The 15,299-nt window shown below is 41.5% G+C and overlaps 1 protein-coding gene across 1 annotated transcript; it reads right to left on the bottom strand.

The window, feature by feature from the left end:
* Positions 1–9,469: 9,469 nt before the first annotated feature.
* On the bottom strand, positions 9,470–13,560 carry LOC310986686 (protein unc-119 homolog B-like; the record flags this gene model as incomplete). The annotated part of the gene is made up of 5 exons (XM_083972720.1): positions 9,470–9,582; positions 11,492–11,664; positions 11,894–11,993; positions 12,161–12,274; positions 13,248–13,560. 5 exons carry the CDS (start codon positions 13,558–13,560, stop codon positions 9,470–9,472), a joined length of 813 nt encoding a protein of 270 aa, XP_083828846.1.
* Between the last annotated feature and the right edge of the window lie 1,739 nt (positions 13,561–15,299).

Genomic DNA, 15,299 nt, shown 5'->3' with positions numbered 1-15,299 from the left:
TAGATAATGACATTTGATACGGTGTTATTTTATTTGATGTAATATGGTGCCCTGTCATGTTATATGATATAATGTCATGTCATGTCATCCTATATGATGTGGTGTTATCTTATATGATGTAAAGTGATGTAGCATCATATTATATGATGTAATATGGTGCCCTGTCATGTTATATGATGTAATGTCATGTCATCCTATATGATGTAGCATTATCTTACATGATGTAATGTGATGTCATGTCATCCTATATGATGTAGCATTATCTTATATGATGTAATATAATGTGATGTCATGTTATGTTATTGTGTTATCTCCAGAGATGGACAAAGTACTCGACCCCAGTATTTGAGTAAGAGTACAGATACTACTGGTCAAAATTTACTCTGTTACAAGTAAAAGTAGCTCAGTCGACATGTTACTCGAGTAAGAGTAAAAAAGTACTTGTTTTTAAAGGTACTTAAGTATCCAAAAGTACATGCTTTTAAATTTACTTTAAGTAAAAGTAAGAGTACGAGTAAGAGTAAATTTCTTATTTTTCACATCAATGAATTACTATAACTTTTTCTAAATGAATTTAAGGACCTTTTAACTCTTATTTCTGAGAATAAACTCTTGGAAACCACCTGCACTGATGTGCTGCTTTTAGGGGTCAGGGTTTCCTTCTTTGACAAACACAGCTTGTGTTCAATGGTATTTTAGAAAAAAAAAAAAAAAAAAGAGCAGACCTGAAAGTAACAAGTACTTTTCAGCCTTCCTAGAAATTAACTCGAGTAAAAGTAAAAATATTTGTCTTGGAAATGTATTCAAGTAAGAGTAATACGTACCAAAGAAATCTAATACTCAAGTGAAGTACAAATCCTCTGGATATGTACTTAAGTACAGTACTCAAGTAAATCTACTCCGTTACTGTCCACCACTGGTTATCTCATATAATGCAATGTGACATCATTTCATGTTATGTGATATAATGTTATGTTGTGCTATCTCACATGATGTAATGTGATCGTATCCTGTGATATCATGTATTGTGATCTAGAATGATGTAATACAATGTAATTTGATCTTATGTTGCCAGATGTGATGTGGTGTTACTCTCATAGTGTAATGTGATATGTGTCCTACATGATGCAATGATATGATATGACGTTATCATGGTATGTGATAGTTTGTGTACTCGTCACCTCCACTCAATCCAATCCTGACTATAATCCACAACATGTATTACAACAATAATATTTGACCTGAATTTCTTTTTAGCCACCTCCTGGACTCATTTTCATCATCAGTAGCAGCAGCAGCAGCAGCAGCAGCAGCAGCAGCAGCAGTATTATTGCCTCCACATCCACAAAGTCTTTCAAAAACCTCATGTAAACACACTATTTGAGGTCATCTCCATCCATCAATCATCATTGCCTGGTCCGGCCCTCGCACAACCCTCAGCCCACCTGTTCCTGCCGCCCAGCTCTCATCCTAATCCATCACATTGAAAACAGCTGTGATCACCACTCGGCATCTTTCATCCCGTTCTTAGCCAATGACAGTTCAACCCTCAACTAAAACCCGACCGTATACCCACTTCCCCTCTCTTGGCCACCCACGTGACAGGCCTGTCCTAACCAGCTAAGTGGTAGATTAGCAGCATTACCTCTAAGTCAGCCACTCTCCGTCTCGGACAAGGCAAGCCTGGTCAGCTGAGAGGTTTTGTCGTGGACCTCAGCTGCCCTGACAAAAGTGAAACAAGCTAAGGGCCTCACAAAATTACATAAAAAACACCTCACGAACAACTCACAAGACTGTGACCTTGATACACGGGAAAACCAAAAGCTTGCAGCAAACATATACCTACAGTATAGTGTATGTGTGGGATCACACATTTGTTTATATGATCATATTAGGCGAACTTGTCTTCCTTATCGGGACAAAAAGAAAATCCCCAAGATGTAAATCATTACATTTTAAGGTGAAGACATGTTTTGAGGTAAGAATCAGTCAGTGTGTGTGTGTGTGTGTGTGTGTGTGTGTGTGGCAAGTTAACAAGTGAAACAAAACCAGAGACAGAAACAAGCCCTCTTAAAAACATCTCACTCCCTCTGCACCTGACTAAAAGTTTTGTTGGTAGTGATGAGTTAACATTCCCAGCACCACATGATGATCCGTGCATGTGCTGAGTCTGAGATGGGCCGCGGGGTGTTTGTGTGTGTGTGTGTGTGTGTGTGTGAGAGAGAGAGAGAGAGGGGAGGCAGATCAGGGGGAGGGTGTGACTGTGGCCTGGTGGACCATAGCGAGAGAACAGTATGTAGGACAGGGCCTTGCACTAGCTAACCTATCCTGGCTGGAGCCATGGTTGGGCGTGCTGAATTTCTGCATGCATGATCAATGGCACTGAATAAAAAGAGAGGAGAAAGACAGAGGCATGGGGGAGGGGGAGGAACAAGTTGGAACGATGTGAAAGGATATGGGCAGAATAGAGCTTCACTTCTGATTATAATACTAAAGCAAGTCAATTTTGTGAGTGATTATCAATTCCAGTACAAAGGAAATCAAGAAGATATCACCAAAAAGAAATATATATTTGGTGTTCGACAAACTTTAGCTTACTTTTTAAGGTGCTTTAGCAACAGTTCAGGCTGATTTTAAACTCTAGTCAAGTACGTGTGAAAGCACATTTTACAAAATCTTATGTATACAGTGTGTGTGGGTGGGTTTGTGTGTTCAGTATGGTCACATTGCCCTTTTTTTTAACTTTGCTTTTTAACTCTTTGTCCAATTCTTCTCCCTGTTGTCTTCTTCTCACTTCTGCCACCTTAAAACACTCTGATAGTTTGTCCACTCCAGGTCTTCACCGCTTTTGTTTCCTTGACCACAACTGACCCAGAGTGGGAGCCCCATTGTCTGCGAGCAACCTCTGACCTGTCAGGGCCTGGGACCTGCTCTCCACCACCCTCGAGGCGGTTTAAAAGAGAGTGGAGAGGGGGACTCGAGAGAGAGAAAAGAGTTAGAAAGACAAACCTCTGACTTTTCAGGCTCTCTGTCAGCCGTATGCTTCAGTAACAGCGGCGGTTTGTGGAGCCAGAATCAATCATTTGCATGTGATGCAAAAATGTAAGCAAGCAACAACCACCACTTCAAGTAAGACCTCACTTAATTACATGCAGTTAATGGATAATACGGATAAAATGACATTTTTGTTGATGGATAACACACAAACAGAACATTAAAAAAAAAAAAGTATTTCAAAGCGGAAGCCAGGAAGCCATGTTAAAGCGCTCCATTTGCTGTGGGTGTTTTTTCCACCTGGCAGGTGGCGAGCCAAAGAAATCATTACATGAGAGAGGACAAGGGAGGAAACAGGCACACCTGTGGTTGCGCCAGGAGCCCCACCTCCGTTCTCCGATCACAATCCCTCCATCCCCGAGGGGAAGGTGTGGCAAAGGGAGAGAGACAAAGGGAGGAGAGAAAGGGAGAGGAAGGAAGAGATTGTGGGGGAGATTTACAGGCCTCTTCTACAGTTGACTGAGGGTTGAGTTAACCTTTTATTAATCGTACACGCACACACAAAACAAAGTGGACGGATGGTGTCGGAAAGCTCTGAGAGGCTTCCAAAGGCGACTGCGAGCTTCCTGCGAGCACAAACACACACCACACAACCTATTTACCCAGATGACGCAGGACAGCATGGGAGTAAGAATCAAGTGTGTGTGTGGGGGGCGGAGGGGCGGAGGAGGCGGGGGGGGGGGGTCTACACTGTAATACCACACAGACGGCTGGGCGGACGAACACAAGGACACACACAACACAGAAGCCACACAAAAGGCTTCTGGTAACATATCAGCAGAGACCTAACACTTAAAGACAGATTGTCAATACTGTGCTTGCCACCATGTAAATTGGTGGGGGAATCACAGTTTGTTACTGTCTATCCATCACTGCTCTACTGAGTGCATTATTAACTCCCCTATAACTAATTATGTGTTATCTCTTGTCACATTTACAAAGCTTCGCTTGGCATGACATTAAATTACAGCATCCATTCAGTCCAGAATGAGATGTTCATTCAAAAAATGACACATATAAATACTTCAAAAAGCTTTTATGTACTTTTTTTTTTTTTTTATTCAACTGATGTTTATTTATATTTATAGACACCATCTTCCATGTTTGTGACTTAACGTCTGCTTTGACTTCTTCAAGGGTGACATGATGTCACAAAGCAATTTCTGGAAATGACATCAGGACACATACAGATGGAGTCACGATCCATCCCCGAGACCATCGTCGTGCCGGGCCTAGAAGAGCGGACTGCGCGGTGACTCATCATCCCTTTGTCTGAAGACAAGCTGCGGGTAAATGTTAAGTTTTAACACATGATGGATTTCGCACCAGAGCTTCAGCGCAGGATGACAGGAAGGAGGGATGAGGGGAGGGAGAGAGAGAGAGTAAGAAAGAAAGCGAGAGTGAGAATGAAAAAGAAAGAGGGAAGGATGACAAAGTATGTGAGAAAGAGTGGAAAGGATGGTGGGGGGGGTTGTTTGTAGGAAACCCATACCTCTTCTCTTCAAACTACCTAACAGAAACACACACACACACACAGGAACACACACACTCGAACAAGTGTGTTTCAGTGCGTCCCTGTATCTCTTTTAATCCTTTTTCCACTCCCCCCGCCATTTCTTTTCACAGGACCTATCAACGCCATTCCTAGGTGCTATTTATAGGAGACCACTGTCCCCCCTGTCCCCCTGCCTGAGTGTGAGTCTGTGTGTGTCTGTCAGTGTGTATGTGTGTGTCAGTGTGTGTGTGTGTATGTGTCAGGGGGAACCTCAATAAACCAGTGCTTCTCACTCCTAATCTCAATGTGGTGTGATTCACTGAACAGGATATATGGGAAAGCCAGTGACAAAGATAGGTGTGTGTGTATGTGTGTGTGTGTGTGTGTAGGGGGGAGGGGTATGAGGCTGATTTATCCCACCTGTCCGCTTGTTTCCGGTGCAACTGACTGCTGAAATGTATTCCACGAAGGCCTGGGAACGCACAAATCATCCCTGGAAAGTTGGAAAGTGTGTGTGTGTGTGTGTGTGTCTCTCTCTCTCTCTCTGTGTGTGTGTGTGTGTCATTGTGTGTGTGTGTGTGTGTGTGTAGCTGTGTGTATTGCTGTGGATGTGCATGCTAATTGTAGACACTAAAACTGGACATATTGAGATTCCTATCAGACCAACACGTGGTTCAGCACAGTACAGCCGCTTTACTTGCGTGCTGCAGTGTGCAGGGCCTACAGCCTGATAGGAGGCTGTGTGGTTATTGATTTATGAACACACAGTTAAATTGCACTCTGCTTTGTGGTCTAATCAGCATCACACACATTAGGTTTTCACACCATTTACAAAAAAAAAAAAAAGCATTTTAAAGGGATAGTTCACTCTTTAGGTAAAGATGTGAACTCACATAGGGCTTCTCTCTCTAGGCTCAGCTGCTATCAAGTATAAACATGCTAAAATACACTCCAGGGGAATAGCAGTTTTTTTTTACAATCTGGACCTTATTTCTAGCATAAAATATGATCATTTACTCACCCAGATAACTTTGGTGTCATTACAAGTCGTTCCGACGAGATCCAGCCGAGAGCCGCGTATAATGCGAGTCTATCGGGCACCGGAATGCAGCCTCTAAATAACACATTGTCCGCCCCCAAACTCGTCCATTTCACCAATATTTTGTTATGATACGCTAGTGCTATTCTCCTATGAGTTAGCTGGTTAGCTGTTATCAACATCCGGGGTCTGTAGGTAGACCTACTAACCTCTGACCTGGATGATATCGTTTCCGACCGCGGCGCGGCGTGGTTTGTTGCTACTGCTAATGCTACGGTTTGTTTCTGCGTGTTTCCGACTTGTCAGAACAAAATGAGCAGCTGGACGAAGTTCAGCTTCCACAGGCTTCCTCTCCGCAACCTGGACTCACTAAAGCTCCGGCTAGTTGCACTAAAAATTGCTCAGCGCTCAGAGATGACATCATCCAGGTCAGAGGTTAGTGGGTCAACCTACAGACCCTGGATGTTGATAACCGGTAACCCTAACACAATATTGCTGAAATGAACGAGTTTTGCGGTAGATGATGTGTTATTTAGAGGATGCATTCCGGTGCCCGATAGACTCGCATTATATGGATAGTTACGCGGCTCTCGGCTGGATCTAATTTCGTTGGAACGACTTGTAATGACACCAAAGTTATCTGGGTGAGTAAATGGTATGGTATTTTATGCTAGAAATAAGGTCCAGATTGTTAAAAAAAACGGCAATCCCCCTTTAAGCTTTCCAAAGATACATTTAAAACTGCATTTCGTTACCTAGCCTACTTGTTTATAAAGTTCCTAATGTCCAAATTAAAATCGCATGAATCACTATCTGTATCTAAACAAGTGATCAAATGACTTTGCTCTTGTCCTCAGCTCTGTGGAGCGAGTTAGCATGTTTGAGCCAATGGTTTTGGATTTGTGACCCGCAGATAAATTGCTTTGGTTCATTCTCATCATTCTCATAATTTCCATCTTGCAGCTGTTTCCACTGAGAAGGATTTGATGAAATGAATTTACACCAGCCCCCAAACAGGCACAGTTGTAGACTAGTTGTTTTACGTAGCATTTAGCAGATATAGGGCAAGATATTGCTCTCATTGGTTCATGTAGAGTAAAATGGAAGTAACATTTGATTTATTTGTTATTTATTCATCTAATGGGCACAAACTTGAGTCCAAATGAGTATTATTATTTAATGTCTGTAGGATGTGTGAATAGACAACTGCTTGCTAACATGGTAACAAATTTGTTGACACCTTTTGACAGTTAGTGAGGTGATAAAATGACAATGTTGTGTTTACATCTTCATTTAAAAAAAAAAAAAAGACAGGGAAAAACATCTTACCACTTCTTGTTGCCATGGTGCCACTTCCCCAGATGCTAAAAGGAAAGACAAAATTCACAAGAATATGTTAACATTATTGGAGACCCCACCAGGCCACCAGCAGTCTTGTAATTGACTAATAATATCAAAGCCCCCCGATATGAGAAAACCATGGATGGATGACAGTCAAACAACAATTTTAGAGCAGTTAAATCAACACGAAAAACAATTTAAATCTTAGTTTTATAAGGATATGAAGGTGGGACTTGACAAATAGGCTACATCACACAACTGAACCGCGTAGAAATGATTTAGTTGGGGGAAAAAAGATAAACAAAAGGAAACTGACTGAGGAGGTGAAATGGATACTGTGAATAACAAGCAGAGAGTGTATATATACTTATATATTTCCGTGAACTTTATGTTTCACATGTGTGTGTGTGCAGCTGTGCAACAACAGAGTGAAGGGAGGAGAGAGCAGAGGGGGTCCATTGTGGGTCTTTGTGTGCCTCAGATTGTCCTCTTCTCTGGGAAAGTGGAAACTCAACACTCCTCTCCAGAGGTCTGGTTACCAGGTGAGAGAGGAGGAAAGAAAAGAGGAAAAACAGAGCGAGCGAGCGAGTGAGGGAGAGCTGCATAGGTGTGGAGAGAGAAACAGAAAAGGAGAAGCAGGAGAGAAAAGACCATGAGAGTTTGGGCATGAGAGCTGGAAAGAGTGGTGGAAACTGAGAGAGGCTGAGAGAGATCAAGAGATGAACACAGAGATAGGAGGAAACAGCCAGAGAAAGAATAAACAGAGAGAGGCTCAGATTTTGGTTTAAATCCCACAAGAGTCCAAAAACGGATGATCAGAGCGAAACAATCCTGCACAAATTTCAAAATGTACTGCGTGCCATGTTAACTCATCACACGTGGCCTGTCGATAAAGTAATAATGAGGAATTAAAATATTATCAGTGCAGTGTGCCCTTTGCAGTGAAACATAGACAGAGACGGAAAAAAAAGGATCAGATCATGACCTCATCTGAAGCAATTCATCTTGTTATAAGCAAATATGTGATATGAATGTCAACATGTTCCAGCATAATAATAAAAAACACTGCTGTGATCTTTTCCACAGCCAAAGATGAAACTAAATCCAAACCAGTGGCCCTTCGTTATAATACAACTCCTCCTAGTGGACACTTGTGGGACTTTTTGACCAGAATGAACTCCAATGACCTTTTCACATCCTCTTAAAATGAAACAAGCCTCACACACTTTGTATGTAAAAATGTACATTTATTTTCTTTTGTCACTTTTTTTTTACAAACTATATATATATTTATTTATTTATACATATATATATATATGTTTTTTTACAAACACATTTAACCCTGAACACCAAAGTTTTACAAAGTACAAAGAGGAGGTACACAATCTAGATAGAAGAAATACCATTCAATTATTATCCCAACATATTCAAACTTGAATTTGATGTTTTTAAGATGTGCATTATAATAGGATTATTTAAAAATACAGGTAGTTGAACTGAAATCAAGGATTCAGAATATCCGACATGACTCTCAAATAAAGAAGCTAACCTCTTCCTTGGACCAAATACATTTAATTTTAATTTTTATCACACTGAATACCAAATAATTTATGAAAATCTTTCTCTTTTTTTTCATTTTCATATCATCACATGCATCATGATATCCTCTCTGATGAGCATTTTCTACCCACAACTCCCTTCTATTATGTTTTTAATGGTTCAAGGCTTATTTGGTCACAGTCAAAGTTTACAATTACATCTTTTTTCATGTTGTTATCAACCAGAGAAAAGTGTAAAACAAAACTAAAGAGTAATATCTCAGAGGCCTCTGATCAGTGTCGTATACAGTACTATTTCTGGCGTGTTCATGTGCGTATGAAAGTGGGAGAGGAGCGGGAGGATCACAGGAGTGACCATGTGTGTTTGACAGGAGTGTTTTTGTGGATGGCTTCTCTCTTTTCTCCCCCGATATTGTCTGGAGTGGATTGTGGAGGCGGTAGCTCTGAGAACAGCTGCTTCTGACAAACACTGCGTAAACACTATGTGTGTCACTTGGGGATTGAGTGTGTGCGCGCAAATGTGTGTGTCTGTGTTTTGAGTGGGTGGTAGGACACTTTAAAAATTGCTAAGAGGAGACTAACCATTTATCTAATAACCATTTGGTCTGTTTGAGACAAACGTCACATGGCCACTAGAATGATGAGTCCTCTTTGGTTTTAAAGCTCATCTGCTCATAATTAAAAACTGACAAATTAACCCACTTTGAACCTCTCTCTAACCGCAGCTTCCTGTCTGTACGTCAGAGAGTACAGACTGAAAGTGACCTCCTGCGATATCAAATACATCCCCTGAAAATGTCAGCAGTGAATGGCAATTCATCATTACCAACATGGCCGGTAACTCAACCATGTCAGTAGCTCTCATGTGCATGTATGAGTGAATCAACTGTATGTATGTCCAGCCATGTGCATGCATGTATGTACATGGAAATCTATAAAGGTGTGTACATGTGTGTGCATGCACATGTTAGCAGGCAGATATCACTGTCCTCCATTGTAAGCATAGTCTGCCTTGTTGTGCATGACCAGTCTGTTTTCGACGAAGTAGAAGCTGTCTGAGCGGGTCTCATAAGGACGCTCCACCATCTGACGAACTGCAAGGCAAACATATGCACGTCAGTATTTGCAAAGAGTTTTCTTTCTCTTTTAGTTTCCAGGCAATTATAATCGATGAATGTGTGAAAACAACAAATCACCTGAAGTGACTGAGTCAGTTTTATTGATTAAGCATTTGAAATGCGCCCACTGAACGCACTGAAGCGAATGACTGAGTTAGTCGTCTCTGTAATCATTCCTCTTCTTCATATCGGCCATGGAGCAATCAACACACAACAACACAAAGCAAAAATATTTATCTGGGTTAGTCTGAGATAACCAAATTAAGTTGGCATCCTCCAAAGTTACAGGTTTTATTACTAATTTCCCCCTTTGTGCTTTGTGTGCCGCAGCCGAGGAGTTCTCTCTGATTGTCACGGTTTGTTACTGGAACACAGATAATAAAAGTACTCCGACTGCCGGGAAGACAATACCTTCATGATTTGACTCCAAGGCTGAGTGCTTTGTATGTAAAATAATGAGATATCCAGATAATAAGGTTCATAATTTGACATTTGAGCCTGGATTTTCTGGTTCTTTGAAGCTGGCGTAAAATTCATCTAAGGCAACAAATCCAAGTTTAAGCCCAGATCTGCCAACGCCCAACATGCACACTTATTGACACATAGCTGGATCATTTCCAAGATGATTTACAACTGAATTTCAGAAGCAAATGGCTCATTTTCTTAGCTATAGAATCAAAAAAATGTTGACATGATGATGATTTTAGATGAGAATATCAAGGTTATTGAGAAATCATTATGATTCCTGATAAAATAACCACTATTTAGTATATTTAAAGTATGTTTGTACACACAAAAAAGAAAACAATCCAGACAAAGATATTGAAAGCAACAAGACACAAATTCTCAGTATTCAAAGACAAATGAAGCCAAAACATTCAGCACTTAATTTGGCATTAACATGGAAATGTGTCATTTGAATACTGCAAAATCCACTTTGCTAAAAAAAAAATTGCTAATGTCATTAAATTAGCTTTTTGAGAGATTTTAAGAGGGTTTTATCTGAACAGAACACTGATGACTGTCACTTAAGGTGTCTTACATGTCCAGTGGGGTGAAACTCACCATCCATGCCCCCAGCACCACTCCTAGTCTAATCACATTGGTTTTTAATATCCAAAGTTCAACAGTTATGAAAGTGTGGAAACCGTAGAAACACTCTAGAGCCCCATGTAGAAGAAATGGCACCATTAACTCAACAGGATCACACATAAAAATACACTACTGTCCAAGTATCTATTGCCCCCCCAGTGCATGCTGGGAGGATTCCCAACACACCTCATCACGGGCCTGCTGCAACTGCATGATCAGCACTCAACCAATCGTAAAAAGGCTGATGAATGAGACTGCCGATTCTCATTAATATACATGTTTACACAGCGAGGGACTCAACACATCACTAAGATCATTTACTCTACGGAGAGAACCAGTGGTTAAGCATCATGTGTTGTTCATGAATTACGGTACTGTGATGACATACAGCACGTACCATATATGAGGGCGAGGAAAAATGCATAATATATTCACAATGTTGTGGGTATAACTATCTAATAGGCTGAAGAAAATTGTGGATGTCATGTGTATAGCACAAGAGCCACTAAAGATTTTATTGCCGCTGTGAGACACATAACCCAACAGTATCCAAAGATTCACCACAAAATGATGAGCTCACCACCAAAACGCTTGTTAAAATGTAAGGTAAAGTTTACTATTGCGCTCCACTGTGACACATGACAAGGGAAAACAAAGATCCCCTTTGTGGAAATATCATTAGTAATAACCTCTGGTGTTTCCATAATAAACAGATTGTATTAAAAACACAATCTCTCTAGATCTCTTCAATGGGACGATGCATCTTATAACGCACGCACTGAATGAGACTCACCCAGGCTCTCAGACAGCTGAGGGAACTCGTAGATGTGCTCACAGGTGTTGCGGCTGTTTGGGATACAGAAGCCGAAGTCAAAGTCGAAACTCTTCAGCAGGTGATCGCGGAAGTAGTGCCGCTCAATCATGCGGAAGTTGTTTAGAGGCCAGTTCCCGACTGTGAATTCCACCCTGATTGAGAAACAGGGAGTAGGAGGAAAGACGTCACAACGGCAAGCCTGATCTTGTGTAATTATCACGTTATTACAGCCAGTGCACACTGCACGCACTGTATTATATACTGTAGTGGGACTGTGTGCAGTATATAGAATACAAGGCTGCAATTATTTGCATAGTTTGTTTATGGAACGGATGGGTGTAGTTTCCTTAGGTGTGCATAGGTGATGTGTGAGTCACTCACGTAGCTCCCACAGTCCGCAGTCGGAGGAAAGCCGGGGTGAACTGGTAACGTACGAATCGGCCTGTGCTGGCATCTGCCTCTCTGTTCTCCTCATCATCCTCTGAGAGTCACAACACAGGACCAAGGCACTGCACATCATTTATACAAAAGACTATTTCTGATCAGACTCTGTAGCAATAAATGTTTCTAATGTTTTTTCTATTTCAGGTTAATAACAGAATGATTTTACAGTGCATTACAGAGCAAACATGGGCTAATATACAGTACCTGTCTGTGGAGGTTTGGCAATCTCAAATAGGACAGTGTTGGTCTCCAGGTCTCTGATCTTAAAGCGCACAAAGTCAATGTTATAAATATTGTCCTCTGGTTTACAGAGATACCCTGCAACAATGACAGACGGAGGACAGAGGTTACAAACGCTGAAATGATTTTCAAGCCAGTGTAGTTAATATGTTTCCTGTTGGAGCACAAACAAGCTGCTGCGACATGCACAAAGGTTAAATGCAAAACAGTGTGGATGCCTTTGTTGACACTCAGATGACATCGATTTTTTTTTCCTTGTACAACCGACAGATACGACTCTGCACAAGCATGAAATAACACAAAGCCTTACTGATCCCTGGGGGGCTACTGTGAGTTATACATGAAAACAGACAAATATGAAACCAATAAAAACACCCTGCATTTATTGATATTAATGGAGACAGTGAGATTGGAAACACTGATCATGGCTTCACAATTTAACTATAACACAAACAGTGCTTCTCATAAAAAGCAAATGAGGCATTAAATTTCCTTTCCTTTTATTTCCTTTTTTCATTTTTTATTTCATTGGATGCCTCAAAAGCTGTAAACGTGGGATACCACACTGATGACAATCTACCAAGCTATATAAATTACATTTTTAAGACCAATCATCATTTATATCTGACATTTTTTTTTAAGAGTTTAAACTCATAATATCTTAGATTAATCAAAAGACATTTATTATCACCAATATGTCTCCATGATTGAATCCCCAGGTGTCCACTGTACTGAGCGGTCTCAAAATAGAAACACACCGTTTTCTTTATGATGACCTATATTTGTTGGTGGTATATAAGGTATGTAATCTCTCTGCATAAATATTACAGAGGTGATATAATGCTGTATTGACCCCTCTCTCCATTGTTATACATATACAGTAAGCCAGTGCAACTAATTTGCCCTAGTTTGTTGTCATGTGTGCAGATTTAACGTTAATGTTTGTAGCTTTGTAATGTTTTTAGCTTATAGGAGACATTAGCATCACGTTAACAGACACACAACACAGTAACAACAACAGACAGAGAGAGAGAGAGAGGGGGGCTCAAACCTCGCGTGGCCACCCGCAGTCCTAGCACATCCTCCGGCGTGATGTGTCCGCTCTGAGCCCGCAGGTCCTCCTCCGTGACGGGCCTGCTGTCCACCTGGCTCCTGCGGGACTTGAGCCTCTTCAGGACCCCTCCTCCTCCTCCTCCTCCTCCTCCTCCTCCACCACCACCACCGGTCTTGCGGTCCCTCGGAGGAGCCGCAGTGCTGCCTCCTCCTCCTCCTCCTCCTCCTCCGACAACACCACCACCACCGCCGCTGGAGGAGACCTTCTTCTCAGCAACAGGCGCGTCGCTGCGGGCTTTGGCTCCGCTCATCGTCGACTCTCCTCGGCTACTCTCTCCTCTCTCTAACCCCCCTTGGCTCGATGGAGAACCAACCAACCAACCAACCAACTAACCAACCAACCTCCCGTCTCCGTCCCAGTCTCCCCACCTCTGACAACAACAACAAAAAAATGACGATGGAGAAGAAGGAGAAGAGGGGGAAGATGAAGAAGATGGCGCCGTTAGATGTCGAGTGTCGAGAGGAGAGAGGTGTCGGTGAGCGGTCAAGCTCTTCTTGTTTTTGTTAACACCATGCTATACAGTTGCCATGACAACCCCGTCTATGGGAGAAGCCAGCGTGAAGCGGTTCGCCCTAACGACCACCAGGGGGCGACGGAGGAGGAGACGTCTTCACTTGCCACTGGGAAAAAAGAGAACTCTTACTGTAAAACAAGCTGTGTTGTAAAAAAGCACATAATCCTCATCCAAAAAAAAGAAAGAAAGAAAAAATAGACAGTATGGAGACTTATTAACCTATTATTTAACTAACTTGTTAATATTATTTGATATAACCTCCTAAAGGACTGAAATGCTTATTGTATGGTCAAATTTAATTTCAACCACTGCTAATTTGTCAGAAAGTTTTCATTTTATATTTTCTTTCTTTCCCAACGGCTATTGTACATGAAAGTCAACCTGAACCTTCACTTTTACAGTCATTTGTTAACTTGCAATGCACGTCTCTGCACATACACAGAAAGATTAGTAGATTATCCACAGTTGGCATTAATCTAAGAAGTCCTATTTCCCCAGATTTGCTGAACTCCACAGTTCATTTTACTAGTGCATTGTTTCCTGCTCCAAAAGCGCGGGGCGACGCAAATGAATGGCTGTAAATGCCCAGGTGTTATGCAAATGAGGGTGTACTGTGTGAGAGGCTGACGGCCGGGCACTTCCTGCTGAGAAGACGGCCCGGGGTGGCCTCGACACTTTCTCCAGAGCAGGGAGAGCCACATGGATCCAATTCCTTTTCAGCAAAGTGGCTTTTCACCCCAGCTAGAACCTGTTTATCCGGTCAATTGAACAGCGTGCTACTTACTGCCAGGTTAGAACTAATTTACACAACACTTCCGGTCCTGATTTTCAAAACAAGAGCCATACTGTGCTAAAATGTTAAATTCGTCTTTCACAATTGTTTTCCCCAATCTATTCTTAAAACCTATATTTTATTTTCTTGACTATTTGTAAGCATTTCAGCTTTCCCAGGTTATGTCTCACCTTGATAATTATTATTGTGTGAAACTTGGACGTCATGGGACGCAAGACAAATTTCAGAGTGATAAAGTGTAATCTGTTTTATCTTATTTTATCTTATCTTATCCATAAACGTGGAGTTGTAGTCCTAGTTCTGTATTATTTCCATGTTTATTTCTTGACTGGTTCTTCATTAATCAGGCTCTCTGCACTGTGTATAATAGCCTACACTGGCCACTATTTTCTTTAACAGTTGACACAACTTTATTTTCCTCTTTAGTGGAACATGTGCAGCCAGGAGACTGTCACACTTAATCCCGTCCCCCTGCAACAATGATGGCAGGCGAGGGGTCATTCCTATGTTCCCACAGCCTTCCCACATTTCTAACTTTTGTTGTCACTGAAAATTAGGCCCTATGTTCCCACAGCCCTTTGGTCCCACCATTGGTTGGGTTTAGGCAATGAAGAAAAGAGTTGGTTAAGTTTAGTCAAAAAGACCCGGTAGAGGCTAGACACTAACAGACCAGATAGATAGA

This window comes from Trachurus trachurus, assembly GCF_905171665.1.
Source record: "Trachurus trachurus genome assembly, chromosome: 5".
NCBI classification, from domain to species: domain Eukaryota; kingdom Metazoa; phylum Chordata; class Actinopteri; order Carangiformes; family Carangidae; genus Trachurus; species Trachurus trachurus.
The sequence above is the reverse complement of the archived record's forward strand: the minus strand, read 5'-3'. Positions and strand labels throughout refer to the sequence as shown.